This window comes from Anoplopoma fimbria, chromosome 12 (genome assembly GCF_027596085.1).
Source record: "Anoplopoma fimbria isolate UVic2021 breed Golden Eagle Sablefish chromosome 12, Afim_UVic_2022, whole genome shotgun sequence".
In the NCBI taxonomy this organism is placed as follows: domain Eukaryota; kingdom Metazoa; phylum Chordata; class Actinopteri; order Perciformes; family Anoplopomatidae; genus Anoplopoma; species Anoplopoma fimbria.
Genome location: NC_072460.1, coordinates 4,056,871 through 4,083,786, shown reverse-complemented (window position 1 = coordinate 4,083,786; position 26,916 = coordinate 4,056,871). Strand labels below are relative to the sequence as shown.

The following is a 26,916-nucleotide window of genomic DNA, read 5'->3' as shown; positions in this document are numbered from 1 at the left end:
AATGCTTTACTTAAAAAAATTGAGAGAAATAGGCAATACAATAACAGAATCTTTATTTATAATTAATTAGCGCTGCTTAGTTTGACAGTTTGATCGGAATTCACAAACTTTTTGTGATTGACAGCTGCGTTAAAGACTGCTCGCCTCTGATTGGTTGTTTTCCCTCAGGTATGCTAGAATCTTGCAAACGCAAAAAGTAGCACTAAAAGGAAGCAGAGGAGCCCGAATTTGTTTTCATGATAAAAAGTTACTTCCATAAAAGTTACCAACTGCTGCTTTAGAGTGTAATGGGTATAAATGACCACTCAGCAAACAGGACAGGACGCCTGCAATCATCTTCTTTCTTGTCTTCACTGCCTTTTTACCGCCATCAAACTGGTGGAATGTGTTTGTATTCCATCACCTTCATACTGTTTTGCATGCATTTGCGGTCATGTGTGGATGCTCTTCAAAGCACAAGATATAAAAAATAGTTTGCATGGCAACATACTGCTACCAAAAAACTCCTTCAAAGGACGAGAACAGATAGAAACCATGTGTCATTCATTATGATTGACCCCCTTGCTCCATTATGTGTCTCTCCAATCACATGTAATCAAGTTGCAGCAACCGATATTCAAGCTGCATTTTAATCATTTTAGATACAAAGGCTGGATATGACAAATTCAGTCTTTTGCATCTTGTGCTGATCCCGTTCTAACGGCTACAATACCAACTGCAGTAATAGAAGGCGGGCACTGTGTGTCTGTGAGTGAGTGACAGCATGTGTGTGTGGGTGTGGGATGCAGATGCCAGTAGTTCTGTTGCCATTAGAGCAGACTGCACTGCCAGATGTCTGCACAAAGTCCACTGTGTGTGTGTGTGTGTGTGTGTGTGTGTGTGTGTGTGTGTGTGTGTGTGTGTGTGTGTGTGTGTGTGTGTGTGTGTGTGTGAGTGTGTGTGTGTGTGTGTGTGTGTGTGTGGATATATCTTGCAGCGGCTGTACACTTACCCACACTCTGTCTCACCCACAGGCACACAAATGCCCATTGAACAACAATGGAATGTGTGTGCGCGGATATTTGTTTGTGTGTGTGTGTGTGTGTGTGTGTGTGTGAGCATGTGTGTGTGTGTTTTTAGTTAAGCAGGTCAAAGCTTCAAGTGTCCCAGTCTGTTAGACAGATGTTTAAGATCCCTGTTGCAGCCCCTACTCTGTCTCACACACACACACACACACACACACACACACACACACACACACACACACACACACACACACCGTCTTTCATATCCACTGACAAACAAACATGCACACACAGACACTCACTCATTAACAACCAATTAGAGAGCAGATATTGGCTCACTGGGGGAAACTAAAGGCCAACCAGTTCTGTTCTCCGCTTCCAACGCCAAGTAACAAGAAATACCTGGATGCAGGCCAAGTGTGTGTGTGTGTGTGGATGCAGGCCAAGTGTGTGTGTGTGTGTGTGTGTGTGTGTGTGTGTGTGTGTGTGTGTGTGTGTGTGTGTGTGTGTGTGTGTGTGTGGGTGCATGCATGCAAGTGTGTTTATATGTGTGTTCTTCTTCCCAAGTTTGGCAGTCCAATCTCATCTTCATACTTTATTAAAAAAAGACACACACACACACACACACACACACACACACACACACACACACACACACACACACACACACACAAACCCTTAACACACAATTAAAGTTTTCCACTGCAAGTCCTGTTGTTCGTTGCATCAGCCGGAGCGTCTCAGTAGTGCAACTCTCGCTTCAACACTATCTTTCTCACGTGGGAACGTTGCCCGAGCTGTGTTTAACATACAAACGCACACACACACACACACACACACACACACACACACACACACACACACACACACACACACACACACACACACACACACACACACACACACACACAGAAACACACTCAGGCTCTCCGTGGGATTGGAGCAGTGTGTTTATGCCGGTATCGGATGAGGAGATTCTTGAGACATCTGGCTCTCTGGGGAGCATGTTGACAACATCTCTCTCGCTCTCCCTCTCTGTTTACCTCAATCACAGTCTCTCACCCGCTCGTTCTCTTCCTTGTGACGCTCATTCACATCACTGTTAATAAACAAAGATGCTGACATGTCAGTTGATTAGAAAGAGGTAGACGCTTTTATTCGTAATAACCTACGCTGCAGTGAACTGAAGAGAGAGGAGCGGCGCTTACAAACACTGTGGTGCACAAAGAGGACAGGAACAATGGCTACCATATGGCTTATGATGGCTTTTAGAGTCACCTATCCAGAGTCATGAAAATATTACCCAGTCGTGATTCATCCTAATTTTAACACTAGATGTCGACTGAATTTAGTGAAATTCTCCCTGTCTTAACTTCTTGCCTCACAAACCTATATTTTACCATTTCTGCTTGTTCTATTTTTTTTTTACATCTTAACATTTGCATCGTAACCTTTTAAGTGGGCCCTTAGGCCCTGAACAGAAATCAAATATTTGGCAATTTCTGCCTCTTTCAACTTAACTTATTTGCATATTTACACATAATATCATGACATTTTAAGTGGGCACAAAATCCATGCAGTGTATGTAGTGTAGTGTATTAAATTAAATGTAGGAGCAGCAGATACAGAAAAACGTTTGTATTATGAGGAGACACAAATACATGAGTAGTAGTAGTAGGAGTGTTGTGCAGTTATTTTGGTAGAAAATGAATTATGGCACATGAGGTTTTGTGGTCTAGAAATAAAGCTTTCTTGCAGTTTAAGCGGTTGAAAACTAAGCCTCTACTATTGTTTCCCCAGAGTTGGCCCACAATCCAAAGAGTTTGGAAACCCCTTGCTTAAAAAAAAATGAATAGAAAGTAGAAAAGCTCTCTTTCAACTTCTTGCTCAGGACACAAACCACATTTCTCCTGCGATGATAATGATACACCATGTGGTCAGAGCTGATCGAGAGCCTTGTCAGTGCAAAGTGAGAAAAGAAATACACATCGAAGGAATCTGAAATAGTAGTTTGTCTGCTGCCGTGGTAATGTTGGTAACGTGTTCCTCCTGGTTCCACATCTTCCCAAACCACAGTGTGGTCACGGCGGCTCTCATGCAAAATTCAAACCCTCTCCGTCTCTCTCGCTCGCTCGCTCTCCTCCTGGATCGAGGCTCATTAGTGGCGACAAGATCGCTGTTGACCCTTAGCCTTCCCCTTTGTCTCTCCTCCCTATCTCCCCACAACCCCCCCCTCTTCTCTCTCCCCATCTCCTCTCTTTTCTCTTCATCTCACTTGCCCCACTGTCTCCCTCATCGCCCCATCATCATTCACCCAGCAAGAGTTTGGCAGGGGTCTACGTGTATGTGTATGTGGGTCTGTGTCTGTTTGTGTCTGTTTGTGTGTGTTTGTGTGTGTGTGTGTGTGTGTGTGTGTGTGTGTGTGTGTGTGTGTGTGTGTGTGTGTGTGTGTGTGTGTGTGTGTGTGTGTGTGTCGCCAGGGGCCGGCCTGTGCCTGTGTACAGCAGAGGTCTTCGGCAAGGACAACACAGGGGACTCTGTCCTTGTCTAACCCCCTGAAAATAGCGCAAAAGGTGTGTGCGTGCGCGTGTGTGTGTGTGTGTGTGTGTGTGTGTGTGTGTAATGCTATGTACAGTGTCCTGAGTATGAGCAATAGCTTGTAATAATAATAGCGCGGTCAGAGGTCCAGTAGGGCCAACAGGGACAAGCTACACAGAGCTTATACAAGCTCCAGTAAAAGACTACTGCAGGTCACCTTATGTTAGAGACACAGTAACAGATTATTACAGTGATTCACACCAAACACTGTGTAACCATTCAGCCAAAGCCTTTTTAAAATGATAAGTCGAATAGAAATATGGAAAACAGTGCTGTCCTGTCAAGTACAGATTTAATTGAAACCTCAGTGGCAGAAACGGTTAATGTCTGTTCCATTTTTTGAAATCATGCAGCAGATGATTGAAGTATGATTTAACCGCACAAATAGCGCCCTGATCATATGACACATTTGTTGTTTTTACGATGGGATATATAGCATTTATTAACATTTTTTTACTGAAAGTTTTTCTTCTTTTGTTAAATAAAAGAAATGCTTTAATGAGGGTATCAAACAAACTAACAGTTTGGTTTTGCAATAAGGGTCCAGAGTCTCAGGTGCAGCGTCGGTTTTCAGTAATGTCAGGTAAATTTACCATATTAACAATTCTGTTTTGTTCAGGAGTGGATTCGAACCAGAAATGAACATTTTCCCCCTGTTCTTGGTTTCCACTTAAAGCTAGGGTGGGTAACGTATTTTAGGATTCTTATTTTCTTTGGAGGTAGGCCTAAAGGGACGGGCTGTCAGATTTTCTTGGTCAAATTTTTGGTGCTAGTTCTGTTCGTTACTTTCATTGGAAAAAAGTTGGCAACCCCTGGCTGTGTTTTTTCAGCTGGATCATTTTTTAATTTGAGCGCAATTTGTAGTTTCTCAGATTTTACCGACTCCAGCTTTAAAGTCTGTCCAATAACGGGCTCGTCCCTAAAACCGAGCTGACCTTCAGTTATGGCCTTAATTGTGAATTGGACATATGTCCCATTTACTCGTGTCATTTCATGCGTTTCTTAAGAGGTCTTTTATTCACACTTAGCCACGTGTATTCATCTCTGTCGACCAGACCGCAAACTAAACCACAGCTGTTTGCAGTCTGAACACTAGAAAAAAAAAAAATGCTCATTATCAAATGATGAAATGCTGTTTTTTCCCTTATTTCATTTTAAAGAAGGCTCTTCAGTCACTTCCGCATTGGTGTCTGATGGAGCTCCAGCGTCTCCTCGATGCGTTGCAGTAGAGGAGTGATAGAGTAGGCCGACTGTAGGAATTACATGTCTACAGGGCCCACAACAGCTAGCAGATGTCAGGTCTGTGTGAGGCCACATTTGTCTGCAGTGATAAAACACGTCGACTGAACGCTCCGCTGTGCCTCAATCTGAGCTGTTGACTCTATGGTAATGATGCAAGTCAGGCTAAACATAACAAACCATTAGCGTCCTCAGCATGCCGGCGATCTCACTTCTGTGAGCGCGCGAGAGCTCGACAGACAGCGGGAATGCAGATTAGTTCACGAGCGCGAGGCGCCGGCATAAATAAATCCAGGCTTAATAATGTAATTATAAGCCTCTATAATAAACAGGTTCCTTAAAACCTTTGATTTGGACACAAAGAGGACACAAGGCCTGTTTGGACGTGGTTTTCATACAGATATGTGCTAATATTCAGTGGCATGCTTTTGACTGTCTCGTCTCCCTTTTTTTTTTTCTATATCATATATCCTCAGCTTGATGGAAAAGATACATCTGCAATGGCATTTAGGTTATTTATCTCAGCAATCATGTGACCTGTACATTCTTGAAACCCAGGGTCATCATCCTGATAATGCTCTGAAAGGAAGAGAGCTGCAGGCATGTGAAAGCAGAAAAAAAAGAAAAAAAAAAAAAAAGAAGATAAACCCCTTTGGGAAAGCCTTGATTTCCCACCGGCCAGCCCCAGTGAACCTTGAAAGGAAAACAAGAAGAAAGGGAGAAGATGAGAAATATGTGGGGACGGAGAAGAGAAAGAAGAGCGGGATTAGCAGGAGGAGGAGGAGGAGGAGGAGGGTGGAAGGAAAATAAGATAGAGACATAGACAGGAAACGAAGGGAAAAAATGAATGGAGGTCTGGCTCTGCTCTGTCTTTATCAGAGGAAACAAGGGAAACTGCATGGCAGCGACCCAAGGCCAGGGTTCATACTCTCACTGAGCCATGTCCATCGCCCCTCTTCCTTCTTTTCCTGTCTTGATTTCTCCTTTTTGTATTCCCTTCTCTTCATATCTGTCTCAATCTCTCCCTTTTTTCCCCCCTTTTTGTCCTCTCAAATTACTCGTAAAACTGTTGCAAAATTGAAAACATGTTTATGTAAATCATATGAAAGCTAAAGCCTTGTGCGTGTGCGTGTCTCTCTCACCCTCACTTTATCTCTTTGTCCGTAGAAGTTAAAGTTAGCTGTGGTAGAAAGTCTGGTAGAAGTGAGACAATGTTGCAAAAAAAAAGAAAAAAAAAGAAATTATGCCTGTTTTTTCAACCTGCAACACACACACACACACACACACACACACACACACACACACACACACACACACACACACACACACACACACACACACACACACACACACACACACTTATGTGTGCAAACACACTCGCTCCCCTGACAGCTCTGCTGTTTGGGAGGGATGGGGTGATTGATTAGTCTCTATGGAGACAATGCGTTTTCTAATGAACAAGGGAAAGCTTGCATGTTAATTTGTGTCTCGTGGAAAGGCTGCATCCTGCTCGTTTGTGAGTGTGTGTGCAGTAGATTTGTACCCGTGAACGTGAATGTTTTTTGGCCTTTTATCTTCTCTTTGTGTCTGCACGTGAGGGGTTTTTTTGCGCTTAAAAGAGGTGAATGTTGCAAATTAATTCTGACAGTGGCCGAGGTGGAAAAGTTGCAATTATGAAAAGTGCAATGAAAATAGACTCGGTGATTTAATCATGTCGTACATGAGGCATGTGACCTAAACAATCTCCGAAGAGGCTAAAGAACATCAGAGCGATGAAGAGACCTTAACCTTCCTTAAATGAGCACATGAAAGAACCATACGTTCCCTATTTCCATCATGTTATTTCAATGGTTTTCAGTTGTTCGAGGCTTGACTGACGTTCTCGTAACTAGGTCATCTCACCCCGCACTCCTTTACAATGCTTTAACATAGGGGTTTCCCCGACTAAGAATAAGGGGCGTGTATTTTGCGCCCACAGATTCATGGTTGCCAATGTAATCACACGGATGGCGCTCAAAAATGAGAGCGACACTATCAGTGCGCCCCTAAGCGTAGAAAGTTGTTAACTTTTGGAACGCCGCAGCCCACGCTGCACTCACAGCTGGCAGATATGTTTTCTTACTTCCTTAATTATCAGTTTAAAATATTGTGTGTGTGTGTGTGTGTGTGTGCGTAGATTCGGCGCTGTCCAGAGTACTGAAACAGAGAGACAGTTTCTTAGCCTGATTGCTTTTTGTGGTTGTAGATAGAACGTCTGGTCCTAGTCATCAAGAGAGAGAGAGAGATGCAAGCCACAAACATCTGTTTTCTAATTGCCAAAAAAGATCTAGCGCTCTGATGATGCTACATTTGTATGCGAGTGCTCTGATTCATAAATGCACTCTTAGATCTTGAAACAGTAGCCTTATGTTGCTGTGTCAGCCCCGATGGAGCAGCATCACACATTTGGACGGTGGAAATAAGGGTACATAGTTTTATCAACAGGCTGATATTTGTACCAAAATAGGCTATATATCATGATTTATTGGGGAAAACCGAGCAATATTTTGTGAAATCAGACTTGCAGCACCCCAATATAGCCGAATGGAATGATCCTTTGTCTTATAACCATATTTTCCCGCCACTGCGATGTTTGGATTCTAAGATTGGCATTCGGACGAAGCTCCTTAGGTTGAATCGTTTAATAGTCCACTATCCGGGGCCTCCTCTAGTTTACCGTCACAGGACCAGAGAATCAGCACCAACAACTGTTTATCTGGATGAACCAAATTACAATACATTACATTACAGTCATTTAGCAGACGCTTTTATCCAAAGCGACTTACAATCAGTAGTATATTACATATCATTCACCCATTCACACACTGATGACCACCATGCAAGGTGCCACCATCAGACTCTAACTAACATTCATCATCCAGTCCACACCGATGGCAAGCCTTCAGGAGCAACTTGGGGTTAAGTGTCTTGCCCAAGGACACATCGACTGCCGAAGCCGGGTATCGAACCACCGACCCTCTGATTGGAGAACTACCTTGATCTTACATGTAGCATAACAGCAGCGGACGGAAAATACCCTTTGTGGTTTTTTTTCTGGAATTTAGTTTCAAATTTGCACTACATATGGATAGAAATGTGGCTTATAAAGATGCACGCACTACATGTTCTTTGGTGTGTGTGTACGTTGTTATTTATGGTGTTTATGGTTCCTTGAAAGGCCTGTGTGAAGTCGCCACGTTAATTTAGATGCAGTCGATTATCTGCCACACACGTCTGCGCCGCACACTTCCTGATGCGAACATAGCTATCACATGCCTTTAATGACATGCCCATTACATCCCCCCCCCCCAACACACACACACACACATTCATAAATCAAGCGTGACATATCAACATATCAGCATGGCGATATGCCTGTACCAGACACTTTGATTATGATATGCTAATCTGACCTATAATTTACTTCCTGTCATGTTTCTGTCATCTCCTCCAGTGTCCTGCTCCTGTGTTTGCATCCCCCCCCCCCCTCCTCCTCCTCCTCCTCCATGTCTTTACTCTCGCTCCGTTTGATTTACTCACAGTATTGGCTTGTCTCTTATTAGAAACTACATCGCCAGAGCTGTATACAAAGGAATCAATATTTAAAACATTAGCAAGCAACTGTTCATCCATTCAAACCATGCTGAGACGCTTAATTGCTTGGTTTGACATCATGTACTATGAAATAATCAAAGGTTGGAAGGGAGGGGAAGGCATTAATCACACAAGCTAAAACTGTGTACCGGTCGGAATATGCTTTTTGACCTGAATGAAAGACAAACATCTCTGTCTCACCTTTTCTATCAGTTTGCTTTTCAATAAAAGTTTTTTGCTTTAATGGGGGAAAACTGAAGTTAATTTTTCTCGCGACGCTCATTAATTTCCCCAGTAATTCTGCAGCGGCCTGGCTTCCCTCCAGCACCATAAAACGTCCACTGAGTGCCGGGGAGATCGGAAAGCCTCCTCCTTCTTTAAGAATTAATGTCAGTTTAACGAGAAAAGGGATTTTAAGGAAAAGCGTTAATGGTTGAGTTGATGGTCGTCTCTTCCTCTGTCACCCCATGCAGCCGCTGCAGATAGACGACAACTTCTGCGGCCAGGACTTCAACCAGCCTCTAGGGGGCACCACCGCCATCGAGGGCATCCCGCTTTACGTGGACAAGGACGACGGCATGACATCCGTGGCGGCCTACGACTACCGCGGGCACACTGTGGCGTTCACTGGCACCCGTGGCGGACGCATGAAGAAGGTAGGCGTGTGTGTGTGTGTGTTTCCTATTGCTCTTTAGATTAGAAGAAGTATTGCTGTTTTGGTGTAAAACCCTTGCACCTCCATTTTTGATGAGTCATGGATGTATTAAATTGGAGTAAAGGATTAGAAACACTTCAAACAGACCAAATTCAATAAACATTCAATCCTGTTTGGCCCAGAAGCTCTTTCCAAAGCCCACAGTATATAGAATATATCATCGTCGACTCTGTTGTTTTGCTGACAGTGACAGTAGTGTTACTTTGTCATGTATGTTCTGGCTTTTCTCGCACATTGTGAACGATAAATTACGGTGATAACCAACATAAAACTAATAAAAGGTAACTGAAAAGGGGATTCAGAGGCCCCTGCTAGAGTAGAGTGTGTGTGTGTGTGTGTGTGTGTGTGTGTGTGTGTGTGTGTGTGTGTGTGTGTGTGTGTGTGTGTGTGTGTGTGTGTGTGTGTGTGTGTGTCATGCTCTACAGAAAACCACTTTCACTCTGAAGCAATTTTGTGTCATTTCATGATGTATTTTCAATGGTCATTGGTTTTGACATTGCTGACAAATGGTTTTGTCATCAAATCTCCTTGCAGACATCAGCTATATATATATATATATATATATATATATATATATATATATATATATATATATATATATATATACACACACAGACAGACAAAGCTTTTCACTGCTTTCTAAACATACCAAATAAGACACATATATGTTTGAGGGGGAAAAAATGAAGGCAGCAGCTCTGGAGAGATGCACGTTTTCTCCCACGGAGCCAGGCAGTGTGTGTGTGTGTGTGTGTGTGTGTGTGTGTGTGTGTGTGTCTGTGTGTGCTGGTGCTGTTTGACAAACCTGAGCTGTGTGGGTTCTTATCTTGCCGAGTATTGTTTGGTGGTCTAGTCCCACTTTTGCTAAATCCCAGAGAGTGTATCTGAGTGGCTTCAAGGTGGGTGAAGATGATTTCCTGTGCGTCCCCCTGAGGTGAAGAAAACTCTGTGTTTGGTGTTTTTTTTGTAGATCTCTGTGTTTGGATGCGTGCTCATGCTTGCAATTCGGGCCTCAAAATCTCTCCTCAATCACAGTCTCTATAGTGTGTGTGTGTGTGTGTGTGTGTGTGTGTGTGTGTGTGTGTGTGTGTGCGCTTGTGGGTTTGCGGTATGTGTGTGTACCCATGTTGAGTAGACCGCAGGGTGTGTGTGCCAATCAGCCACTCCTCCATCTGAGATCCCACTGAGCCGCTTCTGTTTTTATTTCTGGGTTTTTTTCTGTTTTTTATCCTTAGCAGGACATCTTGATCAATACTCTTGAGACTGAATAAAAAAGTCCCCTAAGGATAAAAATAATTGCATAAATACATACGTAATACAAAATAAATCCACATTTCACTGTCAGCTGCATTTGAAATTGAAGTTTTAAAAACTATTTTGGGAACGCTTTCAAGTCAACTATCATTTTGTAAGTGCTTGTGTCTTTGTTTGGAAGTGTTTTTGTTAACATCGTACTTTCTGCCATATTCTACTCAAGCCAAAATGCGTTTTCAACATTCAGCTGCTACACTTTTTCATACGAGTTTGACAGCTTAAGCGTTAGGCCCGTGGGTTTCCGTTGCAGGAGAAACGTCTGCTGCAGTAATGCTGCTGTCAACTGCTTTTATATAGGCTATGATAATGTGCACAGACACACACACACACACACACACACACGCCTCTTTACACGGCTTCCTGTCTCTCGTGTTTTGCTACGTCGACTGAAACCTGGCCCGCTAGTCCTTGTGCCTGACCCCTGTTCTGTGTCTATGTGTGTGTTCGTGCAGACGGATAATTTGTGTGGGGTTTTTGTTGAGCGTGTGGGGGTCAGCAGATCCGTGATGATACCCCGCTGATCGGAATCCCATTTCCCCTCAGCCGGCAGGCCTTCCTGTGCTCCGGGGACGGAGGGGAAGAAGGTGAACGCTGAGGATGGAGGCTGCCGGTGTCCGGGCGCAGACCAATGCAGATGCTGCAGTAACATGTGCTCGTCTGTATGAGCAGGGGAAACGGCGAGACAGGACACCGATAACCATAAATCAGCAGCGATTACACCGTTCATGAGGCTTTTACATTTGGCGTGTCCTGGTTAAGTCTTTCCTCGGACACAGGATGCTATTCGTTTTGGCTTTAAATGAGGTCTTTTCGACTAAATTGGACAGCACCTCTTTAACGGCTGAACTAAATTTGTACCAAAACAGAATTTGGATGGAGGAAGAGGGAAGGGAGCTGGGATTAGAGGGAAGCAGAGAGTGAGGCTGATGGGGGAGAGACGGTTACGGGCTGTGTGGTTTTTATTGCTATTCATTGGGAGTTAAACTGTGCTCCTCGGCCCTAATGAAATGTAAAGCTGCAGCGCACTGGTGTCTGCACACACGCACGCTCATTAGAAATTCCACAATGTGACTGTTGCTGAGTGCGCGTCTGCCTGTGCGGACACGTCTCCTCCACCAGACTCCCCGTATTGATTGATCTATGAATATATAATCGTTAATGTAAATTTTAAAGCCAGGCAGTCCATTGGAGAAGTGATGGTGTTTTCGTCTGGGTATGTGGGTGAGACAGCTTAAGAGAGAGAGAGAGAGAGAGAGAGAGAGAGAGAGAAAGAGAGCTGTGACGTAACAGGCTGCTGCTTTACATCAGCATGACTAATCAGAATGCCTTGAGTGACTTAGCACACAGCATGCATGTGCTAAATACCCTCCTCATGTCACCCTTACTGATGGGTTTGTGGCTTTCTTTATTGACTGTTTTGACTGTGCATGTAAGGACTAACACTGTCGCATGAAGTCGCCCTTGTAGACTGCATTCTTGACTTTGGGGTTAACACAAAATCAGCATTCTGTTAACAGTCTTTATTGGTTTAACTTGGTACAGTGGGAAACAGTTGATTAAGAGCCCCATGTCAAAATAAAGGCTAATTTTGGGATTGAATTGTGCAGGATGGCTTTTGTTAGAATAAGATCGCCATTACGTTGAGTGACTAGTAATAATGAAGACGAAGACAAATGACAGAATGTTCAAACTGATCTGGATGAACTTTTAAGATCTTATGATGTAGACTGTACAACGAGAGATGAAGGACACATGGCAGGGTGTGGACGCATGATTTGTGCAGAGAGAAAGAATTAATCAATTGATTCGATCAATAATTGATTGATTTCAGTTATGGACTGTTAGTTTGACAAAGAAAGCAAATTGAAAAAAAAGAAGAAGCATTTTTGTCATTTCAAATGACCAAACAGTTAATTTAGAAATAAATCAGCAGATTAACAGCTGCCCTGATAAATTGCTACTACTAATAAAAAAATATTAAAAAAGAGTCCCAAGCCTGAACCTCAGCAGGTACTGTAATGGGTGCCCAATGTGGATGATGCACATGATAATCACTAGTTTGCAGGATGAGGGAGCTAAGATATAATGCTCATTGCAAATGGGATTTATTTTCTGCATCAGAAGTTTAGCATTTTAGTGGTTTAAAGAGAGACATAAACTTATTTAATGAGCAATGGCCACTGTAGTCACATGTGACAGTCACAGGCTGATGCTAAATACCAAAACATAGTCATCATGTCATCACATGCTAAGCGTGAAAGGTCTTTTCTTGACCTTAGAAACATAAATAAAAAGCAATCTTAAAGGGGCCAGCGTCTAGGAGTCAGTGATAACTAGTGGTCAGGTTGCAGATTGCAACCAAGTGAAACTTCTGTCGTCTACCAAACATGTGGGACAACTATGGCAGCTGACGCAAATAGCTCTATCGAGAGCCAGTGTTTGGTTTGTCCGTTCTGGGCTACTGTAGAAACATGGCAGCCAGCTCCATGAGAAGATACAAACAGAATATTCTAATGTTACGAAAACGTTAAGGGGCCAAGAAAACAGACATATTAAAATGATATTCCTTCTCTGCCAATAGATCCCCCCAATGCTACACATTGGACTTCTCCCTTTGCTAGCGCTTTTGACAATCAGATCCAGTTGAAAACTCTGGAAAAAGCTAATAAGTATTATTATTGTTGTAAATGATTAAACAGCACTTTGTACGGTATCTGAAAGTTTGCTAACATAAGCTAACAATAGCCATAATGAGCTACAAGTCATATCAGAGGCAGCAAGACCCTTGAGGGTATCATTACCAGAAGGGCATCGTCAATTGTTGGATGTACGAAAAATGATACAAAACTCACGGTTGCAAGACATAAGACAGAGGCTGTGTAGGGTTAGATGAAGGATGTGCAGTAGGATGGAGGACATAAGACATACAGAGTGGGTATGTGGTGTAGGACATAAGACATACAGAGTGGGTATGTGGTGTAGGACATAAGACATACAGAGTGGGTATGTGGTGTAGGACATAAGACATACAGAGTGGGTATGTGGTGTAGGACATAAGACATACAGAGTGGGTATGTGGTGTAGGACATAAGACATACAGAGTGGGTATGTGGTGTAGGACATAAGACATACAGAGTGGGTATGTGGTGTAGGACATAAGACATACAGAGTGGGTATGTGGTGTAGGACATAAGACATACAGAGTGGGTATGTGGTGTAGTGGGTATGTGGTGGGTATGTGGTGTAGGACATAAGACATACAGAGTGGGTATGTGGTGTAGGACATAAGACATACAGAGTGGGTATGTGGTGTAGGACATAAGACATACAGAGTGGGTATGTGGTGTAGGACATAAGACATACAGCGTGGGTATGTGGTGTAGGACATAAGACATACAGCGTGGGTATGTGGTGTAGGACATAAGACATACAGAGTGGGTATGTGGTGTAGGACATAAGACATACAGAGTGGGTATGTGGTGTAGGGAAATGTTACAGCCTTGTCACACAGTTTGAGGACAGAGCAGGCCTCCTCTCTCCGAGTGAAAAGCCACTAGTCGCATACCTGCCAGCCACCAGCAGCACATGTCTGCATTATATATAGTTGTTCTTTGCTCAGTGCTTCAAAGTCGAACATTTCTCTTTTAGAAAAAAATCTACCGAGCATCACTTTGTAGGGAGACATAAGAGTGTGGACGGACCAATAGCTTTTAACAGCATGAAATTGCACCATGGGCCGCCTTCTTTGCCGTTCTCCAGAAACATCCTTAAATAAAACCAAAAATAAAACCCCCTCCTCAGATCTCAGTAAAAACCTGGAAATCCTTTCATTCCCCTCATTTCGTCTCGTCTTTTGTCTACCTGGAGAGAACAAGGTGCTCTCGCCACATCAGGAGAGATGAAAAGGAGCTCTCAACAGCCTGAAGTATTTCCACATTCAAGAAACCAAAAAAGAGGCAAGCAATGAAGGCAGGGGGGGGGGTATACACCTAGCAGCGTATAGGTGTGTGAATGTGTGTGTGGTGGATGAATGGGGGAGGGAGGGGAGGTTGTCGGTTTCATGTCATTTCATCATTTCCCTGCGAGCAGCAAATCCAATTACTTTTCCCTTTCCTCTTCTATCTTGGAAGATAGTCTGAGTGACAGGGCCGATTGGAGCAGTGCTACCGCGGTAACCGTGCCAACCGGGTTGATTGACGGAACGCCGGCACTTCACCGCTTTGAGACAGGGAGACAAGTGAGAGACTGGTTAGACTCCGGAGCACCTCGGAGCCAGCGAGGTGGACCAGGAGTTCACCGGCCCTGCTCCTTCGATCGTACTGCCCTCCCACTCAGAGATTATCTAATTTGCTTTTTGGCAAGTTGCCCCATGTGTTCTCCTTAGTTTCTGTGTGACAGCAGCAAAATATATATACTACCCTGTCCTGTATACTGTACCACCCGTGCTCTTACCCCTAAAGATATGAGCTATTTATCAATATAATAAGCAGTATTCTGTGAATCTTTTATGCAGTTTATCTATTGCATAGTACATTAACTCAAATTCTGTACTTTGAGATGCTTGGACTTTTTAAAGTTTTTTTCCATTTAACTTAAAGGGCCAGTTTCTAGCATTTTAGGGATTCATTAGCAGATTTGGAATATAATGTTCACAGCTGTGTTTTCATTAGTGCACAATCACCTGAAACTAAGAATTGTTGTGTTTTCATTAACTCAGAATGAGCCCTTGCTATCTACATAGGGAGCTTGTCCTCTTCACGGAGTCCGCCATATTGCGCCGCCATGTTTTCTACAGTAGCCCAGAACGAACAAAACAAACACTTCCCTGAGGGGCCACCGTAGTTTTCTGACGAGCTTGTGAAACAGTGGTATCTTAAGCAAAACTGTGGTACCGCCAGCCGCCGTTTGACTTCCGTTGCTCCAAGAATAGTATTGTTATCATGGCCTCTGAGCGAGATGAATGCTGTTACCAAGGTTTATGCAATTTGCACTGATATTGCAATCTGTGACCACACTGCTAGATGTCTCAAATCCTACACACTGTCCCTTTAAGTACGCTGCTTTATACTTCTGCTCCATTACATTTGATTTGAATAACTTTTAAAGCCAAGAGGAATATTTTACGGCAACATCAGTGATCAGAGAAAAGTCAGTAGAGTAAATAGAATTCGTAAAGCCTGTGAATCATCCTACAACCGTTCAAATGTATCTTTCGACCCATTGGACGGGTACAGTGCAGCACTCTGGTTGGGAACCAATAGTGTAAAGCGCTGTGCTTAGCAGGATACCAGCTCTGCAGATCCCAGTGTCCTCTCAGTGAGACTGACTTGGATCTCTTCCTCGAGTTTTAGATGGCAGCGCATGCATTGACTCTACAAGCTTAGCAGTAAAACTAGCTGTCAGAATGATTAAGCCTAATCAGGAAACATGGGACGGGAGGTAATTTAGCATGTGAATGCTAATTAGCACTAGCATTTAGACTGGCAGACGATGATTGAAGCAGCGCATCGGCTGCTCAGTCTGGTTAAATGGCAAAAACACCAGGCTGGTGGAGATGATTGATAATCTCGGGCCGGGCTGCTGTCTCCGGCCCTGTTTGTGTCTGTCTGTGTGTGTGTGTGTGTGTCTGTATGTGTGTGTGTGTGTGTGTGTGTGTGTGTGTGTGTGTGTGTGTGTGTGTGTGTGTGTGTGTGTAAGTTTGTGTGTGTGCGGACTACAGCTTCTCTTCTCTCGAATGCAAACTCATAATGAGCAGATGAGCGCAACACCTGAGCACACTATAATTCCATCTTTATCCCATTAAGTAGAAGTTAGTGGAATAATGTCCTTTTTTTTTGACTTTTGTGAAACCTGGTGTGTGTGTGTGTCTGTGTGTGTGTGTGTGTGTGTGTGTGTGTGTAGTGGTGTCATTCATGCCTGGAGCTTCTTCCCTTAGTGAGTTTCTGCAACATGCACACTGGTTGCATGTGTTGTGTGTACTTCCAATTATGTGGACATGTATATATCAATGTGTCCGTGGTGTGATCCTCTTTAAATGAATGTGGGACAAAGTGTTTGTGTTTGTGTGTGTGTGTGTGTGTGTGTGTGTGTGTGTGTGTGTGTGTTGTGTGTGTGTGTGTGTGTGTGTGTGTAGCCGTTGTGTGAGGACTAGCGTGTAAATCTGGCAGCGTTAATATTACAGCTATAAGCGGTGATAATGTTTGAGTGAATTATCGTCCTATTCTCCCCGCTAATACTTCTCTGCATTCTCTCTCTTTAGGATTTTTCCCGTCCATACCCCCCCCCCCCCTCTCGTCCTCTCTCCTCCCTCTCTCACTCATATGTCACCTTCAGCCTCCTCTCCCCCAACCGAGGTGGGCGAGATGCCCGCAAATCTTGCTCCCCTAGAGAATTTCCCGCCTCATCTCTCTCTCTCTCTCTGTGTGTGTGTGTGTGTGTGTGTGTGTGTGTGTGTGTGTGTGTGTGTGTGTGTGTGTGTGTGTGTGTGTGTGTGTGTGTGTGTGTGTGTGTGTGTGTGTGTGTGTTTGTGTGGGGGCGTACTGTCCTTCTCTCCTCTCCCTCATTCTCCTTATCTCCTCTATCCATTAGTACATTAGTGTACGTCAGCTTGGGGAAAAAAAAAAAAAAAAAAAAGTGCTATCTCTGTCAAGCCTTTCATGAGAGGGAGACTTAGAGGGACACAGAGAGGAAGCGAGATAGATGAACAGATAGAAGGACATGTAAGGCAGACACAAAAGTGATACTTGTAAGTGATTATGTTGAGCATCTACATGGATCGCTATGCATGTGTTTGTGTGGATGATTGTTTGAGATGAGAGTCATTCGTAAAAGCTGCAGTACTTATTTGCAACGTCTTAAGCCGGCGTTGAGTCCAGTCATCATTTATGCAAATGAACAGCAGCGAAGTGACCCAATACCAGAGTGCATTAGGAGACCACGTTTAATAGAGCTCAATGGGGCGTTTTTGATCGCTGGCCTACCCAGACCGAACCCCTTACCAAAGGGATGGACAGGGCTTCACTGCATATGACCATTACACTCCAGCACATATTAATACAATTAAGAGAAATAGACATTTTACCTGGCCATACAATGTTAGCTTCAAAATTCACGTATTGAGGTATTTTCTGTCGTAGATCAAAACGTTAAAAATCTCTTAAGCTTGTGTTAACTGCAGCACTTGTTCCAGGCATCTAATCAAAAACCCATTCATAAATCCCATTGGCTTTGAAACGAGGGAACCGGAAGTGCAGAAATGCTGACTCATTTCTGGGTTTCAGATCTCACTCCTGCACCACTTTTAGAGGCAGTTTTTTTGAAAATTGGCATTTGGAAAACACCACCATCTGAAGCACGTTTGAAAAGGCTTTCAATGTCAGGAAATCAAAGTCCTTCTTTCAGTCTCTTTTCCTGCCACACGGGAAATGAATGCATTAGCGTGAAAATGAATTAATGGGACTACACCTTAGACTGGCTTCCACGCGCTAAAATGTCTCCTCCAGGCTCATTTGCATTTGAATTCTCCAGGTGTTACTTATTATAGGAGGAGACAAATGGACAGTATGTTGGGGGAGAAAAAAAGAGTAAAAATCCTTCTTTTTTTTTCTTTTTTTCAAAGTCAGCACAGCATCACATGAGGATGGAGTGATACAGAAATAGTCCTTCATAGCGCTGGCAGAGTGATCTGAATTACAACAGCAGGATGTCTGCCACCTCCGGGACGCAGGCTGATATGATACTGTTCAGCATCACTTCTTAGAGGCAGCCGCTGCTAATGTGCCACTGCGGTTGTGGGTTCAATTCCCAGGCGGGCTATCACTTCGTATGTTTTACCCCCTGTGTCCTTGAGCAGGGCATTATCTCAGCAGTCCCTCTGGAGGAATATGGCTCAATGTTAATGGATGGACGATGTGCATGGAGAGCTAGATGGATGGATTAGTGAGCTAATGAATCTTTGATAAGTGGGAAGGCTTTGTGAGTGTCAAGAGACAAAGGGAAAGATCACAGCTAAACCTATCAACTGTGGGATGGCTTTAATCCACACAAAGCCCCTGCAGAGTCTGACTTTCGTATTGCCGTTATGGAAACTAAGTGATGTGCCTGGATGTGCCTGTATAATGCTTATCCATTCTAAAAAAGAAAAAAAAGAAAAAGTGAAGCCAATGAGGAAGAGCCTTAAACTTAAGCATATTTTCTGATGGTCAGCAGGGAGGGACGCTTTGATTGCAAAAAGAAGTCAGATTGTATAGAAGTCTCTGAGAAAATGACCCTACTTCTCATTGTTTTATTACCTTAGTAAACATTTATGGTCTGAATGGCTTGTTTCAAGTCATGGTGTTCATTTAGTAAATAAAGAATAGGTATGCTTTAGGGCGTGGCTACCTTATGATTGACCGGTCGCTAACACAGCGTTGTCCGGTCTTGGCGTGTAACCCTTTCATGTTGTGTTTTCGGTTCTTGAAAGTTCATTGTAAAATGTTGTTTTGCCTAAAATTGTCTTAGCTCTACCCTCTCTTGTCACTTCTGGTTCCAAAAAAACCAAGATTCCGACGGCCAAAATGCCAAACTGGCCTTTATGCATGAATGATCTGGTTGGCAATATTAGTATTTAGATATTTTTTCTCCGTTTTCTTCCTTCTATGCTGTTATTCACTTATGGCTATGGTGTAAATACAGCACATTGTAATCACGAATGGAAAATGTGCAAGAAGGAAATAAACTGCAGAAATCCAGGTCCCCCTAACTCATGTACTTTAGACACCGCCGGTCCCGACACTGACTCAGAATGTCCCAACGGAAGGGGTCACACGAGGCCACAAGTGGAGCCCAAACAACAGACTTATGCAGATGTTCAGCAACAGCCAGCAATGTGCTCGGACAGCTGTTGTGCTGATGACCGGTGATTCAAGCTGGCTAACCCACTCACGTCACAACGTGTCTGCACGAATACCAGAGGTGACGGGCGGACATGTGTTGTGTATGCAGGCTGTTGTACTCTTTGGTACATAGTACTGTTATCTAGGGAAAGATGCCAATCATTCAGGGTTTGATTTATTGATTGCTGTCGGGATGTTATGAGAATTCAGCAAATATAAAAATTGTTGAAGAAGATTAACATCAAGGAAATGATGCTCTGCCTGAATGGGTGTGTGTGTGTGTGTGTGTGTGTCTGTGTTTATGTCTGATTAGAGGGCCGAAGAAACATTTCAGCGTGTGTTTGTGCCTGTTATGTTAATCTACATCACATCAAGGAAGGATGCAGCCAGCGTGGGTGTGTGTTTGTGTGTGTATATATGTGTGTGTGTGTGTGTGTGAGAGTACATGTGCATCTGATTAGAGGGCACACGCAGGAAAGGATACATACTGTGTGTGTGTGTGTGTGTGCATGTTTGTGTGTGTGTGTGCGTGTGTTTGTGGAATAGGACTGCAGAGGGTCCGTTTGCTTGTGTGCACATGTGCACCTGTAAATGTGCGTCTGATAGACAGCGATCCTCATGAAGAGGAATCTCACACTCCCTATGTGTGAATGTTTGTGAGAGCTCATCTTCATCACTTAGTGTAGGAAGCAGTGTGTGTTTTCATATTACAGCAGCTGTGCTTTTTTGGTGTAGAATGGGAGCTGCCCACCTGATGCCAGGGCAGCTGCCACACTAACAGCCCGCACGCACACACTGCACGCACACACACATACACACAGAGAAGAAGAAAAAACCAGACACGGTGCCAGGAGCCCTTTTCTGTGACTCTGAGTGTGTGTTTGCTGCTGAGGGGAAGAGAAAGGGCCAGCTGCAGTGTAAAGCCTTCATCAACTGTTCCTCTAGACTGCCCCATCTGTCTGTCCATTAACACACACACACCCATACACTAATGCATACACGCGGTCCTTCTGTCAACCTATCAGACGCACGCGGCGTACGTCCCACTTAATGGGGTCCGTCACGACCTTTGCGCGTATTCTCTGACGTGTTATGTGAGGAAAATATGTCTCAACTTAACTCCATGTCATTCATGGCAAATGTATTAAATAAAATGATACAATTGGGGTAGAAGCAACTCTTCTGTGTGGTTTATTCCATGAGGTGAACATCCACGGTCATCTACGGATAGGTGACAAATTTTATATATATTTATTTTTTATTTTTTTTTTTAGTTTAGCTGTGTTTTGTAAATCATGAGCTTCTATTTAATCCATTTTTCTAACCCGGGTTTCTCTCTGTGTTCTAGTCCAACTAAAACCCAACATGTCAGCACCCGTATGTAAATGAGAGAGTTAGTGGGGGTCAAGGAGTATAATGACATGGAAAATAAGGAGGTTGAGTGTCGGAGAGGCCGTCGCCGCGTCGTTCTTGATGATGTTTATGATATCGATTGGCTGCTCTCCTGAAGCCTCCTGATTTCTGATTTGGACGTTTGTGAACATTGTGATTGCAGCGAGAGCATCTAATGTCTCGAGTGGCCTCTGCAATCAAGGACAACGACCCTTCACTCCATGTGCAATCTCTCTCTGACACACACACACACACACACACACACACACACACACACACACACACACACACACACACACACACACACACACACACACATGGCAGAGTCACCTAAAGTTTTCATGTGATCATTTTGGTTATATCTGAGGTTTCATTGATTAATTCCCTTTTAGTGCATTCAGTGTGACATCACCTTCGCTGGATAGTCTGGTGTTTCACTTTACAGTTATTAAGTTTGAATCATTTCTTCAAAGCAGCATTCCCTGATATTGATATAACCCACTGGGATTTCTTTGTTTTATTAAGTTAACTGTGCAATCGTAGCCTGTATATAAGAAGTGGACGTCATCCATTGGTTTGTGGACTGACGTTTTTGAAGCCTTGAGTTCAGCGTGTTGGTTGTCGCCATCATGGCTTTTTGCAAACAGTGAACAGATGCGACCTCATTCGGACTCTGGAAGATTGACGTGAACACGCCCGGGTGCGATACAGAAATCAGAGAGTGTACCTTAAAACTTTGATAATGTTTAATGGCCTTTGTAATCAGACAGCTTATGTTGCTTACCCTACTGGACTCAATTCTCCACATTTCAGCATTTGTTTTGGCGATTGACATGTTAACATATCTGATGGGAAAATTCTGAAAATACGGCCTAGGTTTTAAAATAACAAAACATTCTTTTGAATAAAGGACCACAGATTTTTAATGCTATAAAAGCTAATGCTAACCAGTTTTGGTAACAGACAAAAGTGGCTGAAAACTGTATAGACTTTATGACAATATAATTCTGGTTGAACAAGCTCTTATTTTTGGCGATAATTAATAAGAAATATATATATTTAGTGAACTTGTCACCCTCTCCATGTCTCTTCTCTTTGAACTTCTCCGTCTCTGGTTATTAACTGATCTGGCACACAAACTAAAAATCCAGATCATATTTGTGTGGAATTGCTTGGCCGTCCGTCTGTCTGGTCAGCCACATCAGACGATTTTCTTTGCTTTTAGAGTTCGATAGTGACCGTGCAGTTTTTCTCAGGGACGGAAGAGACGAACAGATAAACGTGCGTTAAGACAGACACACAAACAGATAAGCAGACACGACGGGCAGAGAACTACTGAGGAAATATATACAGGCTGATAGTGAGAGAATGGACCAGGACAAAGAGCCAACCAGAGCCGGTGTTGTTCAGCCATCTGGTCTGTGTGTGTCTGTGTGTGTGTGTGTGTGTGTGTGTGTGTGTGTGTGTGTGTGTGTGTGTGTGTGTGTGTGTGTGTGTGTGTGTGTGTGTGTGTGTGTGTGTGTGTGTGTGTGTGTGTGTGTGTGTGTGTGCGCGTCTGCTTTCTATTGTATCTGAATGCAGCGGAGAGAATGACTTAGATTACCAAGACTGATATGAAAGTCACACTCGAGGACACGCTCCAAGTGGCAGTCCTCCACACACACACACACACACACACACACACACACACACACACACACACACACACACACACACTGTCTGTCTGTCTGTCTGTCTGTCTGTCTGTCTGTCTGCAGCCTTTTGGTTTTCACTGGGAAGCTTACAAAGCATTCAGCTGAAAGACAGGCGACCGTGTGTTTGTGTGTCTGTGTGTGTTTGTGTGTCTGTGTGTGTTTGTGTGTGTGTGTGTGTGTGTGTGTGTGTGTGTGTGTGTGTGTGAGGTCCCTCCTCTAATTGAAGTGTACAGTGACTTGGCAAGCTGCCTGATGTCACAGAGTCATGCGGAGGGACAATAGAAGAAGAGAAGAGAGAGAGAGAGAGAGAGAGAGAGAGAGATGAGTTGTAGAAGCCAATGCTGGGAGAGGAATGAGAGAGGTGGAGGAGAACGGGGATGAGCTGATGAAGGAGATAATTAGACAGCAACCACAGACCTAATGCTGTTAGTCTTTCCCAAGTGGATCACAATGCAACCATATTACATTTCGCATACTACTTTATGTGTTTTCGAGTCATATTCCTAAATGGCTCAGATATATATTTGATGAGGACATTCCTTTTAGCTCTTTTTCTTTTGGCAAAATTGAATAAGCATGCGTCACATGCTCCGCGGTTACCTCCACCCTCTCTGACATCACCGGGACCATCCCATTAAAGTTTTACTGGTATTAGCAGTATCTGTTTCCAATGTATAAATCAACAGAGTGTGTGTCTGTGAGCTCCGATTCAACTGAGCAACAGTGTGTTTTTTATTATTTTGTTATTGTGTGTATTATTAATATTCCTATCAATATGACATGGTGCCTCTGTGCTTCATTCCTGGACCCTCATATGGCATCCCAGGTGTTAGCTGTCACGCACTCTAATTAACATTCCATCTCCAAAATGAGAAGTTAATCCACTCTCTGAAGTGTTTCTGTGTGTGTGTGTGTGTGTGTGTGTGTGTGTGTGTGTGTGTGTGTGTGTGTGTGTGTGTGTGTTGTGTGCGTGTGCGTGTGCAGGATTTGGTCTTGTGCTCATGATCACCTCCTGAGACAGGCACGAGTAATCCAGCCATTTGAAAGAACCATGCTAGACTGTGGTGTGTGTGTGTGTGTGTGTGTGTGTGTGTGTGTGTGTGTGTGTGTGTGTGTGTGTGTGTGTGTGTGTGTGTGTGTGTGTGTGTGTGTGTGTGTGTGTGTGTGTGTGTGTGTGTGTGTGTGTGTGTTTACAGCCTCTTTGTTTTCACATTTTTCATTTTGTCCATTCACTCGGCGAGCTAGTATCTAAGTATAAATCCTTAAAACTCTTGAATCTGGTTATTGGATGTGATGATGACATATATTGCTTCGCGTTAAGCTTGCATTGTAAGATTAAAATACAGCAAAGGTACAAAGTTACAATACGTTGTACAACAATTGTCATTTATCTTGTGCTTTTTTAGCAGGATTGAATTCAGTTATCTTTTCATTTGCTTTGGCTATTTTAAGGTGAGGTGTTTTCATATGCCTCTTCTTTCATCGACTACAAACTACATTTTTTTCTCTTTTTATGTATCCGTGATTGTATTTATTTCTCTCTCCTGCTTACCCTTGCTGTATTTCACATAAACACATAGAGAACAAGCAGTGGTGGTTGGAGCCACAGCACTGAGCCAGAACCATCCGCTGATGAGAAAGCGCAGCGAGGTTAATCCGTCAGATTACAGCAGATTACAATGCACCGGGGACGGCTGAATTGGAGATTATAGCAGAGAGATGAGGGGTAGAATAATGGAATAGATGGATGGTGGCGAGTGATAGAAGTGAAAGGATCAAAGATTGATAAAGGGGGTGGATGATTGTATTTGTTTTCCTGACATGAACTTGTCCTGGAAGCACTGGTTTAACGGTTTTCTCATCAAAAACACAAAGCAAATTGTGCACAGAAGACTTGTTTGACCAGTTGTTACTCTTTGTGACAGGAGATGGGTCAGTGGGGTAAAATAAAATGCCTCAAATAGACATTTTTCTCTTAAATGGTTAAATTAAGATATGAGCAAATGTTTGAAATACTGCAAAACACAAAATACAATGATTCCAAATGATTTCATCAGCTGGACTGAAGCAAAAAATAAATAAATATATATATATATATATATATATATATATATATATATATATATATATATAGTGAGTGTGTGACCAAATGTCAATAGTTTGCTGAAATATTATAAAATCAGTAACATAACTGCTCCAAAATATACAGTTTTGACATAATCTCTATAAACAATCATCTACATGGGACAAGATTTTGCTATCTGCAGCGTTCTGGTTCCCTTTTACTGTCAAAGTAGTATTAACCAATCACATTTGAGCGGGCTTTGGAGAACTCCATTCTCAAATCCGAAGTTGCTTATTGGCCTGTAAATAATGGCCGGCGCATTGGAAGAGGACTTCTTGGCCCCGATATTTGTTATCCGGTTATTCGCCATCTACACCACAACCCCCAAAATATTGACCGTTGCCCCCAGAGGCTAGTATCATGATCCCCATCAAGTGAAATGGGAAAAGAGGATGAATGAGATTAGGAAGGAGATGAATTGTCAATTTACACAACATTTACTCAACATCTAACCACAAGTGCAAACAAGAGCTCATATAGAGATATATAAAGATAAACTAATGTACAGAATGAACTACAGATCAGTGGTTGGTAGTTAAAGTAGGAGGGGATGCAATGGTTACATATATATATATATATACAAAACAAAAAAAATGATGCTACTTAGTTAGGGAAAGGACTATAATACCAAGGGAGAGAGTGTGGTCGCGGTTAAATTAACAAAATGTTGGCTAAGGTAAATAAAAGCATAGGTCAGCCTTATAGGAAAAAAACCACTGTTGTTTTCTCCTGTGAGGCCAGTCTCATTGCAGCTGCCCAGTGTGTGTCTATAATCTGCACTCTGACCCAGAGTGTGGTGACATTTAATCGCATGAGCCGCTGACGCTAGCGGTAAAAAAAACGCCGGGTCTTGCCACATGTTAGCCGCTTTAGCTCACATTGTCCAAACAATCACATCATTGTTCACCTCACTAGCCGGAGTTTGGTGGCAGCGACCTAGAGCAGAGGGTTCACTCGGGGATATCAGGACAGCTTTTGGTCAATTGAACAATGGTGAAATTACACTATTCCACATTCTCCTCAGGGGCCCACTGGTGCTCACGCAGGCACCCCGTTGGTGTCTCCAGGGCCCAGTTGGAGAAGCAGTGGACAGGAGAGCGTATCGGTGTAATCAGATTGATACAGTGTAAAATAAGAAAGGCTTTTTGGTTTATTAACACGCTAGAAACACCACCTCCAAAGCACCCGACCAGTACTTGTCAGCACCATAAGTCTATTTATTGTGCACAGTATGTTTTACGTATAACTGGCAAGACCAAGATGCTTTATGGTCAATTTGTGTATGAACTGTGATCTCTCGCTAGCTTTTTCATTCCTTTCCCTGTTTAACCTTTTTTTTTTCAATTTTCTCTTTTTCTTTCTCTTATCAACTGTTACACTGGGAGATTTTTTTCCCAGTGTAACTATTTTCTTCCTAATATACTTTTTAAATTGTGTGACAACACGAAAAAGAGCCACTATCATGCATTCATGACACGATGCTGTTTTTCAATACGCGTGCTATCTTTGCAGTCGCATGAGGATGGCAGATCCCACAAACAATGCTCCTCAGTTTGGCAAACATAGCGAGTAAGGAACCGAACCTGAGAAGAGGTCGAGTCGGAAGAACAGGCCCGTAGACTTGGGGAGAGAGGCAGAGGAGGGAGTGGGGACCGGCGAGTGAAAAGGGGGGGGGGAGAGATTAGAGATGAGAGGTCTCTCCACACTCTACTGTATCAGTCCAAACAACCTGCACGCCAGCCAAGAGTCTCTCTCTCTCTTTCTCTCTCTCAAATTTGTTTGTTTTCCTCTCTCTCTGCTGGACAGATGACACAATGTGGATGGAGAGATTTAGGAGGAGAGCTGCAGGGGGGGACGAAGGGATAACAGAATCCTGGAACGCATTGGCGCGTTCACTTTCGGAGATGGTCTCTGAGCTCGAGAGTTTGTTCTGTATGCATGACCAGAAGTATGTCGTGAGCACTACGCCCATACGTGATCCCACAACCACAGGCATTAATCAAAGAAAAAGAAACACGGAGTGGCTTAACATGAGGCCACAAGGAAGGTTGTAGTAGAAAAACAAAATGTGAAGTTACTTTGAATCAATGGGAATATCAATAACATCAGACTTTACGTGTCTGGAGAGCAATTAAATAAAATAATTTGAGTAATAAAAGATAAAGATGGCTGGGAGCTGTGGTGTGTTGTTTTGATGAACTTGAATTTGAACCTGACATTCTCGTAATTGTAATATCACGACAGGCTGCATCTGATCTACTATGATGTATTTTTGTACTGGAGATTGCCAAAACTCTTGTGCTCTCCACTAGACTTTACTTTCTGT

General features: G+C 43.2%; 1 protein-coding gene across 1 annotated transcript in view; it reads left to right on the top strand.

Moving 5' to 3' along the window:
• LOC129099219 (plexin-A1-like) overlaps positions 1–26,916 on the top strand; it is a 207,757-nt gene that overhangs the window by 16,088 nt on the left and 164,753 nt on the right. The window contains exons 2-4 of the mRNA XM_054608357.1: positions 8,948–9,136; positions 21,452–21,471; positions 26,182–26,188. Coding sequence (XP_054464332.1) covers positions 8,948–9,136; positions 21,452–21,471; positions 26,182–26,188 — 216 coding nt within the window. The remainder of the gene's footprint in view (positions 1–8,947; positions 9,137–21,451; positions 21,472–26,181; positions 26,189–26,916) is intronic.